General features: G+C 34.6%; 4 protein-coding genes across 7 annotated transcripts in view; 2 read left to right on the forward strand and 2 right to left on the reverse strand.

Moving 5' to 3' along the window:
* Positions 1–3,106, forward strand: part of LOC112682900 — a gene marked incomplete in the record, with an annotated part of 75,501 nt that extends 72,395 nt beyond the window's left edge. The window contains 1 exon segment of the mRNA XM_025553667.1: positions 1,394–3,106. Coding sequence (XP_025409452.1) covers positions 1,394–1,474 — 81 coding nt within the window.
* Positions 3,107–4,975: 1,869 nt separating this feature from the next.
* LOC112682901 (39S ribosomal protein L30, mitochondrial) lies at positions 4,976–6,386 on the reverse strand. Its single transcript, XM_025553668.1, has 3 exons — positions 6,262–6,386; positions 6,071–6,194; positions 4,976–5,327 (listed from the first exon to the last, which is right to left on the reverse strand). Exons 1-3 carry the CDS (start codon positions 6,384–6,386, stop codon positions 5,028–5,030), a joined length of 549 nt encoding a protein of 182 aa, XP_025409453.1. The 3' UTR covers positions 4,976–5,027.
* Positions 6,387–6,635: 249 nt separating this feature from the next.
* Positions 6,636–8,818, forward strand: LOC112682903 (replication factor C subunit 5). Its single transcript, XM_025553674.1, has 8 exons — positions 6,636–6,886; positions 6,966–7,030; positions 7,097–7,224; positions 7,630–7,792; positions 7,892–8,051; positions 8,115–8,326; positions 8,386–8,463; positions 8,532–8,818. Exons 1-8 carry the CDS (start codon positions 6,858–6,860, stop codon positions 8,684–8,686), a joined length of 990 nt encoding a protein of 329 aa, XP_025409459.1. The 5' UTR covers positions 6,636–6,857; the 3' UTR covers positions 8,687–8,818.
* Positions 8,819–8,955: 137 nt separating this feature from the next.
* The window catches only part of LOC112682902 (carboxypeptidase M-like), a 30,225-nt gene continuing 19,863 nt past the window's right edge, over positions 8,956–19,317 (reverse strand). For 2 of the 4 annotated variants that reach the window (XM_025553670.1, XM_025553669.1), the window contains exons 2-10: positions 18,339–19,052; positions 17,807–17,940; positions 16,413–16,737; positions 16,014–16,043; positions 15,526–15,702; positions 14,249–14,367; positions 13,965–14,141; positions 12,059–12,151; positions 8,956–9,328 (exon numbers count right to left, since the gene is read on the reverse strand). In XM_025553670.1, the coding sequence (XP_025409455.1) occupies positions 9,167–9,328; positions 12,059–12,151; positions 13,965–14,141; positions 14,249–14,367; positions 15,526–15,702; positions 16,014–16,043; positions 16,413–16,737; positions 17,807–17,940; positions 18,339–19,038 (1,917 nt within the window). In that variant the 5' untranslated portion in view covers positions 19,039–19,052 and the 3' untranslated portion in view covers positions 8,956–9,166. Of the gene's footprint in view, positions 9,329–9,601; positions 9,747–12,058; positions 12,152–13,964; positions 14,142–14,248; positions 14,368–15,525; positions 15,703–16,013; positions 16,044–16,412; positions 16,738–17,806; positions 17,941–18,338; positions 19,053–19,317 lie in introns of all 4 variants that reach the window. The other 2 variants (XM_025553673.1, XM_025553671.1) reach the window with 2 other exon arrangements.

Consider the following 19,317-nt stretch of genomic DNA (forward strand, 5'->3'; position numbering starts at 1 on the left):
TATATATATATATATATTATTAAATTATAATTAATAGCATTTTAACTATAATAGTATTATATATTTATGTATTAGATATTGTTGTATGATCAATATGGAGCACATTATATCTGAGGTACTAAAAATGAATGGGTTCTTTGGAATAAATGTAATACAAAGTACATTAAATATTTCACTTCAGCACTTTTCATTAGGTATTAACAATTGTTTTTCAAGACTAAAAGACATTTTTAGTTGTTTTTGTTTTTAAAATTTTTTAACGAACGCACATATCTTGCCGCCCCGTCGTCGATATGAACGCACGATGGAGAACCGTAAACAGTTCACGGTCAACGGCGGTCGGTACATACTGTTATTTATTACTTTTAGTGTTTACTACAACTGTACAGCAATATCCTCGTCCGTCGAGTCTCCACTGCGTTGGCACACGTCAACGCGTGTTAATATTAGTGGTGTGAAATAAATCCGGATTCTCCGAAAATCCGAAAAATCCGGATTTCGGATTTTGGATTTTCAGTTGTGAAATCCGAATATTTGGGTTTCACATTGTGGATTTCTGTATTCTAAAGCAAGTTTTCTGAACGTTGTTCATAATAATTTTTCAAACTTAAATTATTATATTTGTAATTAAGTATATATTTTCATTATTACTTGTACTTTTCTGTTAGTTAAACAAAGTATATTTAGGTATTATTTATTGTGTCTTTTTGGATAAATTATTCTGATACTTATAAATGTTGTTACTAATTTCATGTATAAATTGAGTTTAGGTTGTAATATCTACACGTTATTGCAATATTGATAGTTGCTGTTGTTGTTGTTATATTTTTGCTTTAAAAGTTTTTCTATAAATATATTAATTCATTAAAAAAAAAAAAAAAAAAAAAAAAAAATTATGTATTTATCAAGGCTTTAATATAAGGAATCCATAAAATATATTAATTCAATGTTTCAAAATTCAAAATCCGGAGTTCGAGTAAAATCCGAATTTGAATTCCGAAATCCGGAATTTTCTCCGAATCCGGATTAAGGATTTTGAATTTCATGAATCCGGATTTTCGAACTTCGGTAAATCCGGATTTTTCACACCACTAGTACACGTAGGACACGATTGCGAACGGTGAATGCGGCCAACGCGAATTCGTTCGCGTCTGCCGCGAATTCGCGTTCGCCGCGTTCACGTTGGACACAGCGTAAATGTTGCTCCTCAAATAAACGCTATAGCGAGGCCCCTTAATATTTGTACGAGAAAAAACTTCAATGTTCCACGTTTTTGTGGAATGTTTCATGTTTCAAACACTATTGATTGGTACCTAATGATGGGTCCACGGTCGGCGCGAATCGGTGAGCCCAATTACGATAATGTAACGGATTGATGTTTTTGGTGTTTCAGATCAAATCGGAAAAGTCCAAGCAGAACAAAGAAATCAAACTCAATCTAATAGAAAGCGTTTACTTGCTGCTTTTCGGTTAATCTTACGCGCGTGTTTTTTATATATATGTAGGTACATTGCAGTGTATACGTAGTACAAGTGTTGATAGCCGCCCAACCGTTGTTTCCCGTCGAACATTTCAATGCAAAATAATATAACCGGGAATCGAAACGGAAAGAAACGATTGATTAATTTCGACGCCGATGTATTTTTTTTAAAATCGTAACGATCGGGTATGGTTTTTCAATGTTGAACGATGGTTTGACGTTCCGGATTTTTCGGTTCCCGTATCTAAAATGCCGGTCCGGATATTTATGACGCGGATAAAACGTCTTACCGCTGGCAGCAAAACACTGTCCGAAACGACACGTCGCGGATGTTGCACTCGTCGAGTGAAAAGTGCAAAAGAATAAAACGCATCGTTTCCCCGACAACGAATCGGGTGCCATGCAGAGCCGGTTCAAGGTGTAGGCGAGCTAGGCGCCTGCCTACAGCGACACTTTAGTAGGGGCGGCATTTATCAAAGTTAACTCGTACATTTTTTTTGTAATCCTATCGGTGTTTTATAAGAAAAACATTTAAATTAATTCATTCGTGAAAACCACTTATCTGTACAGTAAAATAATATTGTCTACAATTATTATGTTACTTTGTGTTACGGCCCACGCTGGACGTTTTCAATCATTCCAAAAATAAAAAATAACCGCACAATCACTTCCGCGATTTCCGATAGCAAAATAGGTGGAGGGGCTAAGTTTTTTTTTAGAGGCGGAAGGAAAAATTTGATTTTGCCTGGTGTACTAGTTTTGCTTGGGCCGGCCCTGGTGTCATAGGTAGTACATTTACGAGGAAAATCGGGGTACGTTTTGTTTAGATATTTTAATAAAATCGAAATCGATTGACGCTATGGTTTTACAATTAGCTTACTCGGTGCGTTTTATATGGAATTTTCACTGGGCGGCAAAAAATGTTTTTCTCGAAATAGTCAATGTAACACCATGGTACGATTATAGTATTACCCGTTTGTTTCGCATTATTTCGCCCGATCTTTCAAAACATTGTCGTCAGAGCACAGTCACTGGGCGACATTTGTGTCGCGTAGTCAACTAGTTAAAAAAATGCGCTGAGCTTACTGTGACAAACGAATAATCGTCAGGGAAACGGTGGATTTTATTCGTTCACTCCAATGCGTCCGTAAATAATGTGGACGATAATCGACTTCGTTATTATTTTCGATATCCAAAATAGGTTTTAAATTTTTTCATCCGTATCAAATCCTGTTTTTATCGATACCCACGCGTTACATATACTCAGTCGCGTAGTGTAACATTGATAATAATACTGCGTACCTATAGGAATCGATTATTTTTTCCTAACATGTTTACGATTTCACGATCGTGCACCCGAAGACGAAATTTCTCACGTGATTTGCGCAGTTCACGCTTTCCAAACTACCTACAGATTCACTGCGCACAAAATAAAAATGACATTTTATTTTTCTGATCGAAACTTACAACAGGCGTTCGCAATTTTCAAACCGCATTGAAATCACCGGTAAATCCGTTGCGTTTACAATCAGAAATAGGCCAACAAATAATATGTATCGCGTTACCACCACCGCACGTAGAAAATTGAAATTATTAAAAATCGTGCACAAAAAAAAAAAAAAAAAATGATATTGTTTATAAAATGTTGTGGTTATTAGAAAATTATTAGAAATTCGAAGAAACAAATCGTAACTATTTAAAAAATTCCTTGTGCTCCATATATTTTTGTCGGCTTGGGTTCGCGAAAGCTTATTCGTCATAGCGAATTGAATTAAATCGAAGGAAAGAAATGTTTTGACCGATGAAACAATCGTTACTCGTGTTTCACTAAGAACGATTAAGATTTAATAAAAATCATGCAATAAATGTGTGATTTTATTTTCGTTCTCAGAGGATTTAATTTTCTTCGGGCACGTGAACGATTTTCAAAACCTTTACAAAACGTGTAACTTTTGATTAGGTTCTTTCAAAACAGATGTTTACGATACATGTTCGCGTGGACGGTCAACCGCAAAACTACAAGCAGGTACTTCGTGTGTTCAAAACATATCCGTGAAAAATGTAGGGTTGTTCGACGCGGGTTTAAACCGACAGCGTTATTACCCACGGTTTTGAAAAAAAAAGCTGTCCACGCGAGACTTTATTCGGCACTTCTTACGTATCGCTGATCAGATATCGGAAGATCAGAGCCTGTTTTTTTTTTTTTTTTTTTTTATTCGAGTCAACGAATCAATCATTTTTACCTGAAAAAAATCGGGGTCGAGTTCACGGCAGATCTTTTATAACCTTTTTATTTTTCCTTCGCTATTGCCCCACGCGATTCCCATCCGTTTGAGATCGGTATTCGGCGGGGATTCGTATTAGCGGCTGACAAGGGAAAGAAGTTTCACGATTTTCCTCGACGGCCGAATGGGGTTAAAACAGAAATGTGAGCACCGCGTGTGTAGTAACGGTTGGTTTACCCAGCGCTCGACTTGAGGGGGGACGCAGGGGACGGAGCGCCCAGACTAATTTTCAGAAATTTTAACGTCCCCCTACTATTATTACGCTATAATCAAAACGCTCGGCCAGTTTTGGGGACGTTATTTTTTTTAAAGTAAACAGAGTCCCCCTTCTTTAATTCCGTCAAGTCGAGCACTGAGTTTACCCAGAGCGGTCTCCGTCCGTCTCGGGGACTCGAAAAATCCTACCGGTCGTTTCACCAGTCCTACGTTTACCGTAACCGTTTTCGGTTTATCCGTCGTTGTACGAAAAAATTAACAATCGATCGACGTCCAAAAAAAAAAAAAATAATGATGTCTCTTAAATAAATCGGTTTCCGGAAATTATATTTGCTTTGAAATATTCGTATTTCAAACGTTACTGCTCCGTTCGTTGTTTCGCTATTCAACGGAGTTATACGTTTTCTAAAACAATTTATTCGTATCTTTCTAGTTCAGAGATTTCTCTCTATTTCAATCCGTTCTATAAACTTTTTGTGACAAATCGTCAAAAGACTTATGCTAATTTTTACTGCTATCGTGTATCCAAGAGAAATATCAAAACTTTCGTTTGATCAAAACCGAATCGCTTAAAACATAACAATCATTTTTAATCAATCCCAATGCCTTATCAAGTACAATAGTAAGAGTAATATTGTGGTGTACAAATTGTTTTTTTTTTTTTTTTTTTTTTTTTTAATTATACACTTGTATTTATTTTTAATGATGTTTAAGCATTAAGTTGTAAAAATTCTAATCTTCTAGAAAATAAGTAAATTTAATTTTAATTTTTGTTATAATAGGTTAAAAACGTGACATCAAAAATATAATTGTTTTGTGGCATTTTTTTTTTTTTAAGAAAATATATTTAACTTTGTTCTCTAAAATACTAAAATATTTGCTCCAATTCACACTATGAAGCCTTACAATTTAAAATAAATATATTTAACATTGTTATCTACTATAATTTATTTATTCATTGGAAATATGTACAAATAGTTAAATAAACATTAAAATGAAAAATAATTAACATTTATTTAATATAACTATGAACATTTATTGGTAGTTTATACAATAGTCGACCAAGGATTTAACCATTTGTTTCGACAATTTTTTTCCATAGAAACTTTATCCACTCGTTTAGTCAATTTTTCAAATTCTTCAGTAGCTTCTAATCTCTTAAAATCAGGATTATAACATTTAGCTACCCTGAATACACCTTCTGAGTCCAAATGCGTACCCCACAGGTCATCTTTTTCAGGTAGTCCATCAGGTGTTTGAATTGGTGTTATTTTTATCAAATGTTTAACCTTCCAAAGACGTAGATTCATCTCCGGTGTATTTTTCACAATTGCTATGTCACTAGTCTAAAATCAAACAAGGAATATTAAATGTAAGCAAATTATGTACAAAAATAATAAGAATTATACATTAAATGAAAAACTGATCAAAAAGTATCAAAATTATGGATTTACAATTTCATACCGAGAATTATTATAAACTACACGTAAAATTATTTTTGTCAATATTGCGTGACAGTGAAAAAGTATTTTTAAAGATACAATTTAAATATAGGATGGCTGTCTGAAACCATTTTAAGGGAATCAACAACAAGGTTTTTAAATTTATTGTGTAACATTTAAACATAGCACGAATGGTAAAATGATTATTTTATTATAATGTATAATTATTTTAAAATATAGATGGTACGCTTAATTTACATTGTTGTTTTAGGTTAAAGTAGCAAACATTCTTATTTTACACAATACCTACTGTATTTTTCAAATTATAATTTCAAAGTGTTACTAATGGTTTTACAAACAAATAAAACTATATTTATAATAAAACCAGTAAACACCCAACATCAGTATCCTACTATTTAGCTTTTTAATATTAAGGATGATGAAAATGATTATTACAACAGTGAGTTTGCTAAGTACATTTAATATTATAATATCACAACCGATTTCAACAATAATCGACAATGATAAAAAAAATGCATAACTCCCACAGTTGATTCTATTAGCTATGCACACCATTATGATTTATCCAATCATGTAATATCAGGAATATTAGTTTATAGAAATGATTTAAAAAAAAAAACCGATACCTTATGATCCAGGCCCATGTCGGTCAAGATTTTTTTCTGCCAATACGGATTGTACAAATATGGTTTCACTCGCTGAACCATGAACAACTTGGTCGGCGTGTACGGAGGGTCCACTTCACCTTTTCTGAAATAAAATCGAAAACAAACCGGTTGACTAACGGCCAACGAACGCCGCACCGCAGACGTGTTACCTCGGATAGTAAGTGAATCCATTATATTTTTTACCGCCCGGCCACGATTTTAAACCTCGCGCAACCATTGTCGTGGAACAGCAGCCATTGGCACTGCTTATCGAGTGTCTGATCGCACCGAACATCTTTTGAAAATACAACACGATTAATACGTGCAATATCTTTAAACGTTACAACAATGATTACCTTTAATTGTTTTATTCTGATGGAAAAAAAAAAAAAAAAAAACAACTACAATGTTTTTATCATTTATTGATAAACCTGTTCATCGCATAATTATAGCACGATACCGCAACCCTGGTTCACGGTTATACTTGCCGTACCACCGAACGAATGTTGTTGAGATTGGCGCCAAAACGTAATCATTTAACCTAAAACTACTAAGCGATCGACTGACGTACAAGTAATAATATTATTATTTCAAAACGGACGAGTTTTAAACCGTGCGTGTAGCAAAATTAATTTTAGAAACGATCTCGAAAACGGATATGGCCGTCTGTTTGGTTTGATATTCGGTTATCCGCGTTGTGTACACAACAAAGTTCGATAATATTTTCAGTACTGGTCACTTTTCGGTTTTGTACCGTGTGCGAACGATGACGAGACCGAAACCGAATTTGCCTTGGTAAGCTATACCGTAATCGGTTCATTTCATGTTTTCGTGTACTGTGCACCCGTCATTGTTTTTCCTCGTGTCATTTCAGGGTAGAAAAGTATCGTCCGAGCACTTTGGATGAGTTGATTTCGCACGAAGACATCATACAAACAAGTAAAACGAAACCGATCACTCTTTTTGCGCAACGTTGTCTTACAAATGTATTTCTCGTAATTCTAGTTAATACGTTTATGAAACAAGATCAATTACCTCATCTCCTATTCTATGGACCTCCGGGTACTGGTAAAACCAGTACGATCTTAGCTTGCGCTAAACAGTTGTATACTCCTGCACAGTTCCGTTCGATGGTACGTATAATGTGCCATTATTATGTTGACCAGTCAAGTGTTAGAAACTATTGTTTTGTAATCAGTTGTATGTTCAACGGAACCAATTAATTTCAATATTTTGACTATAGCAAACTTGAGCAATTTCTTTAAGAATTAATTTCTAAAATAGGAAAGCTTAAAAAAAGTTTCATACATAAATTTCAATTAAACTTTGTGCAAGATAACATAATCGGTTTGTTCAAACTCTAATATATATGTATATATTATTTACTCTAATGAAGAGCAAGTACAATGAATATTTCTATTGTATGTTAGCAAACCCAGTTTTAAATCAATTAATTATTGACAGTTGCCATTTTATACAAATTGCTATTAAAACATTTTTTTGACTGTGCAATAATATTTTAATGGTTAAAATTGTAGGTACTTGAATTAAATGCTTCAGATGACAGAGGAATTAACGTTGTTAGAGGACAAATTATGAATTTTGCATCAACAAGAACCATTTTTAAAAGTGGTTTTAAATTAATTATCCTAGATGAAGCTGATGCCATGACAAACGATGCTCAAAACGCATTGAGAAGAAGTAATTTAACTTGATAATTTCTACAAAAATGTTAATTACATACATAATTACATTTTAATGTTTTATACGCATTTTATTTATAATATATTGTTCATTTAGTTATAGAAAAGTTTACTGACAATGTCCGTTTTTGCTTAATTTGCAATTATATCATCAAAATTATTCCGGCACTACAGTCTCGGTGTACACGTTTTCGATTCGGTCCACTTGATTTTAAACAAATTATGCCAAGACTTGAATATGTTATTGAAAAAGAAAAGTATATTTTCCTTTGTATTTATTTATAAAATGTAAATGCGCTACTAAAAATGTTGGTTCACAGTGTTAAAGTAACGGAAGATGGTAAAAAAGCACTGATAGATTTGGCACGTGGTGATATGCGAAAAGTTCTTAACATATTACAAAGTGCTGCTACTGCATTTCCTGAAGTAAATGAAGATTCTGTCTATACATGTGTGGGTCATCCACTTAAGAGTGATATTATGAATATTCTAAAATGGTTATTAAATGATGATTTTGCTTCCACGTTTAAAAGTAATTTTTCTATTAAAATAAGGAATTATAAGATTTATAATATTTTTTTTTTTTTTTAGAAATTCAAGAAATCAAAATCCAAAAAGGCTTGGCCTTACAAGATATATTAACAGAATTGCATACATTTTTATACAGATGTAAGTATTATTTATTTAAATTCTTGCAGTTTTAAATTAAGAATATTAACAATTCTTTTTCATTCTAGTGGACTTACCACCAGATTCTCTCATAGAAATATTAACAGAAATGGCTGAAATTGAAATGCGTCTCAATGGTGGGACTTGTGAAAAAATACACCTCGGTAGTTTAATAAGTGCTTTTTATATGATTAGATCAAAGTTAAAACCAGCTGATGAATAAATTCTGTGCGAGTATTCCTAAAATAATTTATTTTTAATATATTTTTATCTGTGTTCAATGTTAGTATTAAATTGAAAGTGTTATTATACCAGAAAAGTATTTAAAAAAAAAAAAAAAAAAAAAACACTAAATAAATAAACCATAATTTATAGTAATTTTTGTTCAAATTATGTACACAAAATTATAAGTATAAATTAATGTCAATACAATACTTATTGAATATAACAAAAAGGTTTGTAAAAAAAAAAAAAAAATAATAATAAAAAAAATATTATAAATTTGTACGTGTAATTATTGTAATAAATAAGTTTTGTTTAATAATAAGAAAATGATTCAATCTGTTACAATGGTCCATTATGTATCATTTGTTGGAGAGAAAAACTTAACCTAAAAGCTGGCTGTCTTATAGCTTGGAGATCGTATATTGGCTATAATAATTCTTTATTTATTATTTAAAAATTAGGGTTTTTTTTTAACTAATTATCCAAACATATTGCTAACAAAGTTATTGAAACCCGATGTGATGCTTGATAAAATTCCGGAATCTTGAGTAGGTGGTTTAGGTGCCAATGCTATTCCTTGTGGATGGTGATGGTGGTAAAAGTGAGGAATTGGCTGTCTGTAAGGTGTATTATCCTGTCTCTGTAATTTCATTTTAACATATACAAAGATTATAGTTTTGTGTACAAGCAAAAATAATATAGAGAGGGAGGTTCAGGACAAAAGTGGCTGACCCCAAATAGTTAGGAAAAAGGCGAAAAAAAAGAAGCAAAAATGATATAAGTTCATAATTTTGAATTTTACATATGTGAAGATTTAGTAAAAGTTTTTACAAATAATCATTGATTACAAATACTAGAATATTTATTTGGTTTTAAATATACTAGTATTTATAATCAATGCTGTATTACTTACAAAACATCGAGGAAGCCAAGAAGAACCTCAATATTTGTTAAGTATCAGGGAAGTGTACTTTTGAATCCATAGTAGTATTGCCAATAGTAGGTTCAGTAACAGCAGAAGAAGGTAATATAGAAACATCCGTTTGCACAATTTTATCCTGTAACCACTTGCGTTTTGTACATATTTGCAAAGAAAAACTGTAGAAAAGCTAATTACAACCTTCACCAAGTATTCTTAAACAATGATGCACCGGGACAGCAAAAATTCTATGTGTAGATTGGTGTTAATAGTTATAAAAGCATTACAGTTGTGTTAATGTTAGTTGTAATTTTATTTTCATTCATCCAATATTGTTAACAATTTATATACTATTTTTAGTCTTGAAAACTTTGATACAATAATTAATATTAATAATTGTTACGGGAATCAATATATAATCATCATATGCTGTGTACAATTAAAATAACATTGAGAAGCTATAATTTTAAAATATATTTACAATTATTTAACGAACAAAAAAAAAATAAATATTTTTAAGAATACAAAACAACTATTGTAATACATAAAATTTAGATGAAAATGTTGGATCATTAGTACAGTTTTAAAATATTACAATAGATTCAAAAATAAGTTGGTAGGTACTAAAAATAAAAAATTTATAAATTGATGTAAACAATAAATCAGTTTTTAAATGCTCATTATCTATAAAAATATTCTATTCTATTTTATTAGAGAATATCCAAGTATTTGAGTTTGATAAATGCATATAATTAGTACTAAGTATTGAAATTATAATTAAATGAATACTGATATTGTATTTTAGATATGCATCGATATCCATTTTATATGATAAAAATTCATTAACACAAAAATTATTCCATTTTTCTTTATGTACTTCTATTCATATAAGATTACTGTACAATTTATCATACTGCTACTGCTTATTTGAAAACAAATTAGAAAAATAAATATTTTATTAAACTTAATATTTTCAGAAATAATCGATACCTAATCATATATAAACCCGTCTTATTAAACTTTGTGGACAATATTATATTGTCAGTAAAATTTTATAAAAAAAACTTACAACTAAAGTATTGGTGTTGATGAAATGATAAATTATGATTATTGATTTTATTCATGTTAAAGATAAGTAAAACATTCAAAATTGTATCTTATTAAATTTGATATTATTCAAACATAGATCAATAATCTTCTTGTATAGTAATAAGTACAGACATGAATTGTTTTAAAGAAACCTAATTATAACACTCGGTCAAGTCAGGTCTAGCCATTGGTTATTTTTCACTCAGTTTCAACTTTTGGAGTAAATTAATTGTTAGTAAACTAGGCAGTTAATTAAATTAAAAGCGTTTATAGCTAAGCGAATTTTCCCATTTTATATAACCCTACGATAAACATTAACGTTACAAAAATATAACAATGCAAAGTAAACAATATATATATATACTACTTATACATCTAAAAAAAAAATTGGAATTCATTCTCGCACTTTGATTTAGTTTCGAGACCAACAAGTATTTGTGCGTATAATTTGATGTAGCTCGTGCACTAAGAGTTTTCGAGATCAGCACCGAAATAGTTCTGAGGGACGATATGAACCGTAAATATGTCACCCCGACAAGCATCTCTTTCAACGATATTGACAAGCATGCTCGACATATAGCACTTCAAGGTGTACCCATAGGCGTGTGGAGATCTGTATTTCCGGGGGTGTCTACTACACTTTTGGACCCTATCTCAATAAAACGTGAAAATATATTTGAGAAATTATAATGTGTACATAGTTAAATAAACATAAATCAAATTGATTTTTATTTAAAATTGAAGTAAACTGTTCTCAACCAGCTATAATTATTTATGATTTGTATAGTTTTAGTCTTTTGTAGCCGTTACATTATCTTAATAAGTTTTTACACGAAAATTTAGTTTTATTTTCTTCGTCGCGAAACACAATTGGTTTTTTATCGAATATTTCAGAATAAATTACATTTAATTTAAACAACATGGGTTTTTTAACGGACTCCTTAGACTTGGACTTCAATCTTTGGGGACCCCGTTTACAACATTTTGGGGGGTGCCTGCGGGCACGCCTATGGGTGTGCCACATAAGCCGGCAAGTGCCGTCCGATCGTGGGGATGTGGTTTGTCAGAGCGATAATAAATCGAATCGCGTCATGATTACGTTCAACACGCAGGATACTATTTCCGACTAGCGGACGAGAACGCCACCGCCGCCACCAAAAGCTTCGCGACCGCGTCAGCCTGCGGACCAGAACCCCATGCCGTGGACGACGGAGCGCCGCTGTAGACGCGCAGACCGTCCCGCCAGTTCCTGGTGGCGTTCGCGGCCCGCCCGGCCACCGCGGCGATCGTTTCCGTCCGGAAGTCGCGCATCCACGGCGGTTGCCACGGCTTCAGGCGCGGTTTGCCGGCGACCGGACCTACCTTGGACGTGTGCATCGTCACATTCAGCAGCGTCGGGTGCTGCTCGACCACCATGAAGTCCATCTCCTTGGGGATGTATCCGTCACCGTAGATCTAGAATTAAAAACAGAATGCAACAATGTTAACAATGTGTTTTTTTTGAGTTTAATCGTGACAACGAAACTAAACTCCGTCGTTCAAATCCAGGTTTTGGATAAATAATAAATTATTTTTATATATATATATAAAGTTTTAAATGCAATATTTTATCGCTGTTCGCATATTCTGTAATCAATGTAAATTTTCTATGTTTACAATCAGTGGCGTATACAGAAAATATTTTTAGGAAGAGCTATTATGGACAGAGTTAAATTACCAGTGCTATTTAAGAATTACTAACAAGACACAGTAGGTACTTGACTACATTTCATTTAGAAAATGTCCCGAAATGATTTGACGTTGGACGCAAATTCTAAATAAGCATAAAGCACCATTAAAATATAACAAACGTTTAAAATAATTTTTAAGTTTTTTAAAACATTTCGGGGGAAGGAGGGATGGTAGTCCACTAGGCACCGCCCCCCCAATATATGTCATTGTTTACAATAACACTTTTGTACATTCTTTGCCTGAAAGGGTGTAAATAAATAAACAACTAAAATTAAACGTACGCCGAAACAGTGTAAGATCGTTGGCAGTAACGACGCGCCGGGCACGTCGAAAATACGCGTGATTGTCTTTCGCGGTCCGCGGAAAATAGTGTTTACGCTTTCGCCCTTCAAGGTGATCGTTTTCACGTATGTCACGAGACTTAGATGGGGTTTATTTTTTCGTAATGCGTACCACTATATCAGGCTAAATTCGTAAAATTCTTTTCGGCATCACTACAGCAAATATTTATCGTTCTCGGTTGTACCTATAAGCAGTGCCGTATTTAAGATTTATCCGCCCAGGGGAAACAAACATTTTGACACCCCTCTTCCCTGAAGTGTAAAACCAAAAATAAGTGTCTCAAACTATTAATTAAAAAGCCGCTCGCAATTCATTTTCCCCATTTCAGTAAACTATTACACAATATTTGTAATTAATACCAAATCCAAAATCATAACCGAGTTATAATCATATAAAATAAAGCTATACAAAGTTGTCTGTTATAAAACTGACGGTGTTATCCTTAGATAATTTAGTACCTTTGAGTCTGAATGTCCCATCCCTATACAAATCAAGATTGGACCAATACTTATATCTCATTAAAATACCATGGTATGTCAAATAAAATACTCTTAAATAGACATAAATGTTGTACGCTACCAAATAATATAAATGACTTTACAGTATAACATTTATTTTTTATATAATTTTATTTATTCAAAAACACAATTTTTCATTGAGAATGCAAAAAAATCGATTCGGTCTTTTTTAGAATCATCGTAAAAATATTGCCTCCCCAAACCACCCATTAAATACGGTCCTACTTCCGAGCGATTTATAATCACTCGGAACATTATTAAAACTCGTATTTTACACGTAAAAAGATGGGTGCGTTCATCATGTCGAACGGTTAAACCAGCTTGACATGTTCCGAAAACACGTTGATGTCAATTAGGCGTCTCAAAGGAACTGTGTACATTTTTAACGCGTGTTGCTTTCAACCGCGCGCGTTCCGAGTTCACTTCTAGACCCCATCGTACGCGTACTTATTTTATCGCCGATAACTAGTTTTGTATATTATTGTATTTACGCTAACATGCTGTTCACGGACGAGTTCATCTTTTACGAAAATCGACATCCGATTCCATCGTCGTCGTCGTCTCGGGGCCGCGATTATTATGTGGAACGCGCGATCAAAACGAAAGGTTTTCGGTTTCGCGCTAAACACTCATCAATCTTTATTGTATCGCGTATGGACGATGAATGATGGTCGTACCTCGAGCTTATAAACGCCGGGCAACAAAATCCTCCAGAACTCTCCGTACTTGGTCGTCTGAAACCCTACGTCGCGACCCTTGACCTTGAGCGACGCTTTCTCGATCGGGTTACCGTGTTCGTCCATCACGAATCCGTGGACTCCCCGGTGAGCTTCGGCCAAGAACTTGACGAGCGACTGCGAACGAGAAAACCGAACACAAACATTACGATGACAAATTATTATAACGTAATATTGCAATTTAATATAATGTTCGAACGTCACCGCCGTCAAGTGATACGCACCAGTCGATTTTCTTCCCAGAGTTTGGGCAACTCGGACGAGGGCGGGTATTTGCAACAGGACAGCTCCAACGTTACTTCCATACAGCCATACCACACGTAATTGAAATCTTGCATGCCTCCTGCGGAGATCACAAAAATAAAATTACAGATACATAAAGTTCAACATCGAACGAACTGTGTTTACAGTTATACATTTAAGTTTTTTTTTTTTCGTTATTAGGTGAAAGAATTACATGGAGATTAAACGACAATAGTTTTAGGCATACCCGTCTGTGCGCACGTAATCAAAAGTAATACACCTAACTGTCGGAGAAAAACAAAAAAAAAAAAAAAACGCCGCAATATACGTCGATTATTTCAAATAGACGAAAATGAGGACCTGATAATTTTGGTCTCTGCTATGAAAGGTTAGGTTGCACAATATAGCGATGAATATTGAATTTCATATTTAATGTTTATTGTATCATTATATTACACGTAGAAGCAGGACCGTATTTAGGGGGGAGCTACAGGGAGCTGTTGTCCCGGGCGGCTGAATATAAAAGGGCGGCTAATTTTTTATATTTTCAATATTTAATGAACTAATACATTTGAAGTGAAACTTCTTTACAAAATAAAAAGTGTATCTCAAAAAAAAAAACATATATCACCAAACACGACGTCACGACACACACACACACACATACTTGGTAACGGTCGAGTATTGTCGATAGATCCAAAGATTTACAAACTATCTATCCTTATGTTGACATTGCACTTAGAATGTTTTTGTGTACACCAGCAATGAATTGTTCTTCAGAAAGATCTTTTTCAACAGCAGAAATTTGTATTTGGTATAATGAAACGTTTTTTATTGTTGCCCCCCTGGTGTCAAATTCCTAAATACGACCCTGCGTAGAGGGTAATGTGCATTCTTCGGTATATACTCGTATATGTTTAATGCATTTTCACGGGGCAAGTATTGCTGTAAATTATTATTATGGTATATCATGAAAATTCTAACAGCTGCGCGGTGCTAAACTATACCTAAGCCGTTACTCATTCAATACTACAATTATAATTGTGTCGTTAAATCAACAAATAAAACGGAAGCCACGCGATGTATAATAATTGGTCGCGGTTAATGAGCGCAAGCTAGACGTCGTCGTTATGATATGCCGTATTGTAACATTTTTGATATTTTGTTACTACAATAGTATACCAAATAGTATACCATGTATAACGTGTGGTAAACGAAAATAATGACATTCGGACGTAGAAATTCGACCGGTTTTTACCTGTGAGAGGATACCACGCAGCTCCGTTGGTGATGCCGTTATTAAACGTCGGCGTTCCTGTTTTGCACGCCACTCCTTGGTTCATCGTCGGGTGGTTTCTGGAGTAGGTCAGAGACAAATGTTTGAACACGTCGTCATCGGGCGTCAACGACGGTGTGGACGTGTAACTTTGGAACACTGCAACGCGTATTCAATCATTAATAATCATACAATAATTTGTCGCGCGTTTCGTATATATGTACGATTGAATAGTGCGCATACGTGACGCATTGTAACCCGATCCGGAGAAACACTTTTAAAACGAGAACATCTTGATTGAGAAAATAAAAAAAAATTTAATGATGTCTCCTCGGGTTTTTTTTTCTACATCATTAAAATGTGTACGCATAGGCTTGTCTCTGTGTATCGTTTAAATTATGGTTGCCCCAGGTTTTCATTTTTATCGGACCGTAAATTCCATGTTAATCATACATATTTAGCGTACTTACCAGAACAGAACGGTGATGAAATACAGAATCCTTGGTAATTACAAGAATTTCGGTAGACATGTAAAATATTGTTATTTATTAAAAAAAAAAAAAGTATCATTTAATTTTTCATAACACTTTTCCTTGTGCATTAGTGTTTTATTGCTCGAAAGGAGGGCGGTAAAAAACAAGAATGAAGACGAAATAGGTTAAAAGAATAAACGTATCAAATTAATATCAAATGGTTGTAAAAACATAACCATTACAATGAGTACCTGTACATTTCACAAAGTCTTCTTTGTCTGAGATGTACTAGTAGCAAGGGACGAAAAAACTTCCAATTATGGCAGAAGTATAGATTTCACTGTATCTAATCTATGAGTGTTACACACAAGTGTAACGTATATCATTAATACTCACTAGAGTTGGGTGTGTTGTCAAATGGATAGCTTGCAACCAGAGCTCCTCCGTGCAGTCCTCCAGACAACACAAACTGTATCTTTGAAGTCCATTCTTTGACAGCGTCCGTTTCTGGTTGTCCTCTTTTATTGTTTTGCTTGAAGTAGTCCGGGAAGTTACGGTTCAGGTCGAAACCTCGCGCGTTATACCGACCCTGACCACCGTCGCACTGACCCTCGCGGGCCACCTCGAAACCGTCTGGGTTCATCGAAGGCAGTACGTGGATGCGCGTATTGTCTAAAAGCCAACGGATGTATGGATCCACCGAGTAACTGTTCACCAAGTACTGCAAAAACGAAAATATGTAATGAGTTATTTTTTTCTTTGTTTTTCATTCCCAGAATCGTAATATACATAGATAAACATCACCGGTACTATTTTAAAACACCTAAGGTATAATAAATATTATTAAAAACAGAAAAATGACACTAAAATAATTTCTAGACAAATTATTAAAATCTATATCATACATAGCCCGCAATCATCCCTACATTTTAGTTATAGCGAAAATAAGATCCCCGAACTTTCTTTCGTGCAGTTACACTGTTCTATTCGTTAAACTAACGAAAATATTATTTAAAGTTGTAAATTAGATTTTTCAGATCTAAATCAAGGCATTTATATAATTACTAAACGTTAGGTTTATACGTCCATGAAAAATGTCTAATTTACAAATGTGCCCTACAATTTCTTTCTGCAGAACGATTACGATGAAACATCATTACAAAGTATTACAGGTAGCACCGTATTTTGTGGAAAATGTAGTGTCATACCTTGTACGCAAAGACTACCACTATTAATCAAATTTTACAATATTATTTTTGGCCGTACAAATTTTAATTTAATTTACAACTCTTGACTTCGATATGAGCGATCAAACATTTAAAAATTAATTCAACAAAACGTAGTGCCGTTGTGTGAACTAGAAGTATTTATGCACGCGAATACACGGAATTAACGTGCACCTGTCAAATCTAAAATAAAAACGTATAACATTATGTTAATTCTACAAAAATCATAATATACTTTAAAATGTCAAGTGTTTAACACAAAATTACTAATTTTATCATAATAAAAACGGATGTATATTTTGGACACGCATATTACGTGACACGTGAATTCCGTGACACATGTATTAAGAGCTCTAGTGTGGAACCACATCCGAGTGCAATTTAAAATATTACAACACGATAGATTCGAAAAATGCTAATATTTTTTGAAAATTGGTTTGGTCACGAAAAGTGTGCGACGCCATAACTGCATATAATAGTATACGTGTAGCATTGTAGGTTTAACATTATTTCGTTTTACAAAATTGTTCGTATAACGGGTTATTTTTAATAATTCATCATCACCTGGATGAGATGCAACATCAGCTCCCTGCCGACCGCTTCATTTCCATGCATGTTGGCCACGTATTTCACATCTGGTTTCCCAATCATATGCTCATACGGGCTGGAAGACACCACCATTACCCACAAGTCACGACCTTAGTACGCAAAAAAAAAAAAAACCCATCATTATTGAAGTATTTACATTAATAAGATTATAAAATATTTAATAATAATATAGGGGCCATTTGTTAGCAAAACTTGATGAAATTCCACTTTTGTTGTTTATCGAATTACAAATATTATATAAAATATTAAAATTAATAAATAATATATTAATAAACATCACATAAATAAAGGCGATTCTTAGTTACGAAAAACTTAAAAGAGGCGAAATTTCAAATCGGGTAACCGAATTTTGTCACGCTTGTATATATAAGAATGTATACATTGAACAAGATAGACCGAAGGTAAACTATATAGTGAACCGTAACTATCATAATCGACTGCTCTTGCAGGCAGCAGGTGCAAAGTTTCATCGATGTATTTTACGTACCTTGGACGGATTTGCCGATAGAGTAGAGCGCCGTGAGGTTGGGGAACCGGGACGACGTGGTCCTCAAGAATTTTGTCATCTTGTCGTAGTCGTGGTACTTAAACTCGAGCTGATAGTTCTGGTCCTGGACCAGGTCTTGGCTGCTGTAGTGCAGATTTCCGTACACCGAATCGACGGCGTATCCGGCTCCAGTGGCGGACGGAGCGACGACGGCTCCAGGTGCCCCGGGATGGTAATTGTTGCCGATCGCCCGGTTACCTACGTTCTTGCCCTCGACAATGTCCGAGGGGCCACCAGCACCACGCGTGTACTGCGGTATACGGTGGTTGTTTATCGACCCCGAGCTGATGGACTCCTGGGCCTCCTCGTCCGCTACCGGCTGGTCCTGCTGCACCTGCAACGTGCCACCGTATTGTTCACCGTACACGGTGGAAGCTGAGCCGATCGTGTCCTGCTGGTGCTGTTTGCCATGCTTTTCGTACTGCAATTGATGCGACGGGTCCTGGGAATACGTGTCCGGGCGAATTTTGCTCTTGATCACCTCACCGACGTCCTCGGACGAGTCGTAGTACTGCTGTTGCTGCTGGTGTTGGACCGACGTGAGCCTCTTCTCCGCCTGACAGTCGGCCGACCGTGCGAGAAACGCGACGGCCGCGATCGCGACCAACATCACGGACGTGGTCGCGGAGCAAGACGCCATCGTTCGCGTTTAGTCTGCAAAACCAATAGAATATGAGTCATGTTAAAAATAAAAATAATTTGATTGTTTTCATTATCTCGAGCGATAATTTACCCTGTATAGTTATGCGGACGTGAGAATTAAGAAGGATGGAAGGGAAATTAAACATTTTTTTTTTCATATTTTCATATTTTTGCTTGTTATCACTTGTCAACTATGGAAAATTATCCGTTTTAAACGTACGTGCAGAAATCGTAAAGAAATGTTATCACGTGCGAGACGTATGTAGCTTGAGCAAAT

This window comes from Sipha flava, unplaced genomic scaffold, assembly GCF_003268045.1.
Source record: "Sipha flava isolate LNK unplaced genomic scaffold, YSA_version1 214_pilon_pilon, whole genome shotgun sequence".
NCBI classification, from domain to species: domain Eukaryota; kingdom Metazoa; phylum Arthropoda; class Insecta; order Hemiptera; family Aphididae; genus Sipha; species Sipha flava.

Coding starts and splice junctions, on each gene's coding strand:
- LOC112682901 (XM_025553668.1), bottom strand. CDS start 6,386: ATGTTCGGTGCGATCAGACACTCGATAAGCAGTGCCAATGGCTGCTGT. Junction 6,195..6,261: donor GGATTCACTTACTATCCGAG/GTAACACGTCTG, acceptor ATTTTATTTCAG/AAAAGGTGAAGTGGACCCTC. Junction 5,328..6,070: donor ACATGGGCCTGGATCATAAG/GTATCGGTTTTT, acceptor GTTTGATTTTAG/ACTAGTGACATAGCAATTGT.
- LOC112682903 (XM_025553674.1), top strand. CDS start 6,858: ATGACGAGACCGAAACCGAATTTGCCTTG. Junction 7,793..7,891: donor TCAAAACGCATTGAGAAGAA/GTAATTTAACTT, acceptor TTGTTCATTTAG/TTATAGAAAAGTTTACTGAC. Junction 8,052..8,114: donor TATGTTATTGAAAAAGAAAA/GTATATTTTCCT, acceptor GTTGGTTCACAG/TGTTAAAGTAACGGAAGATG.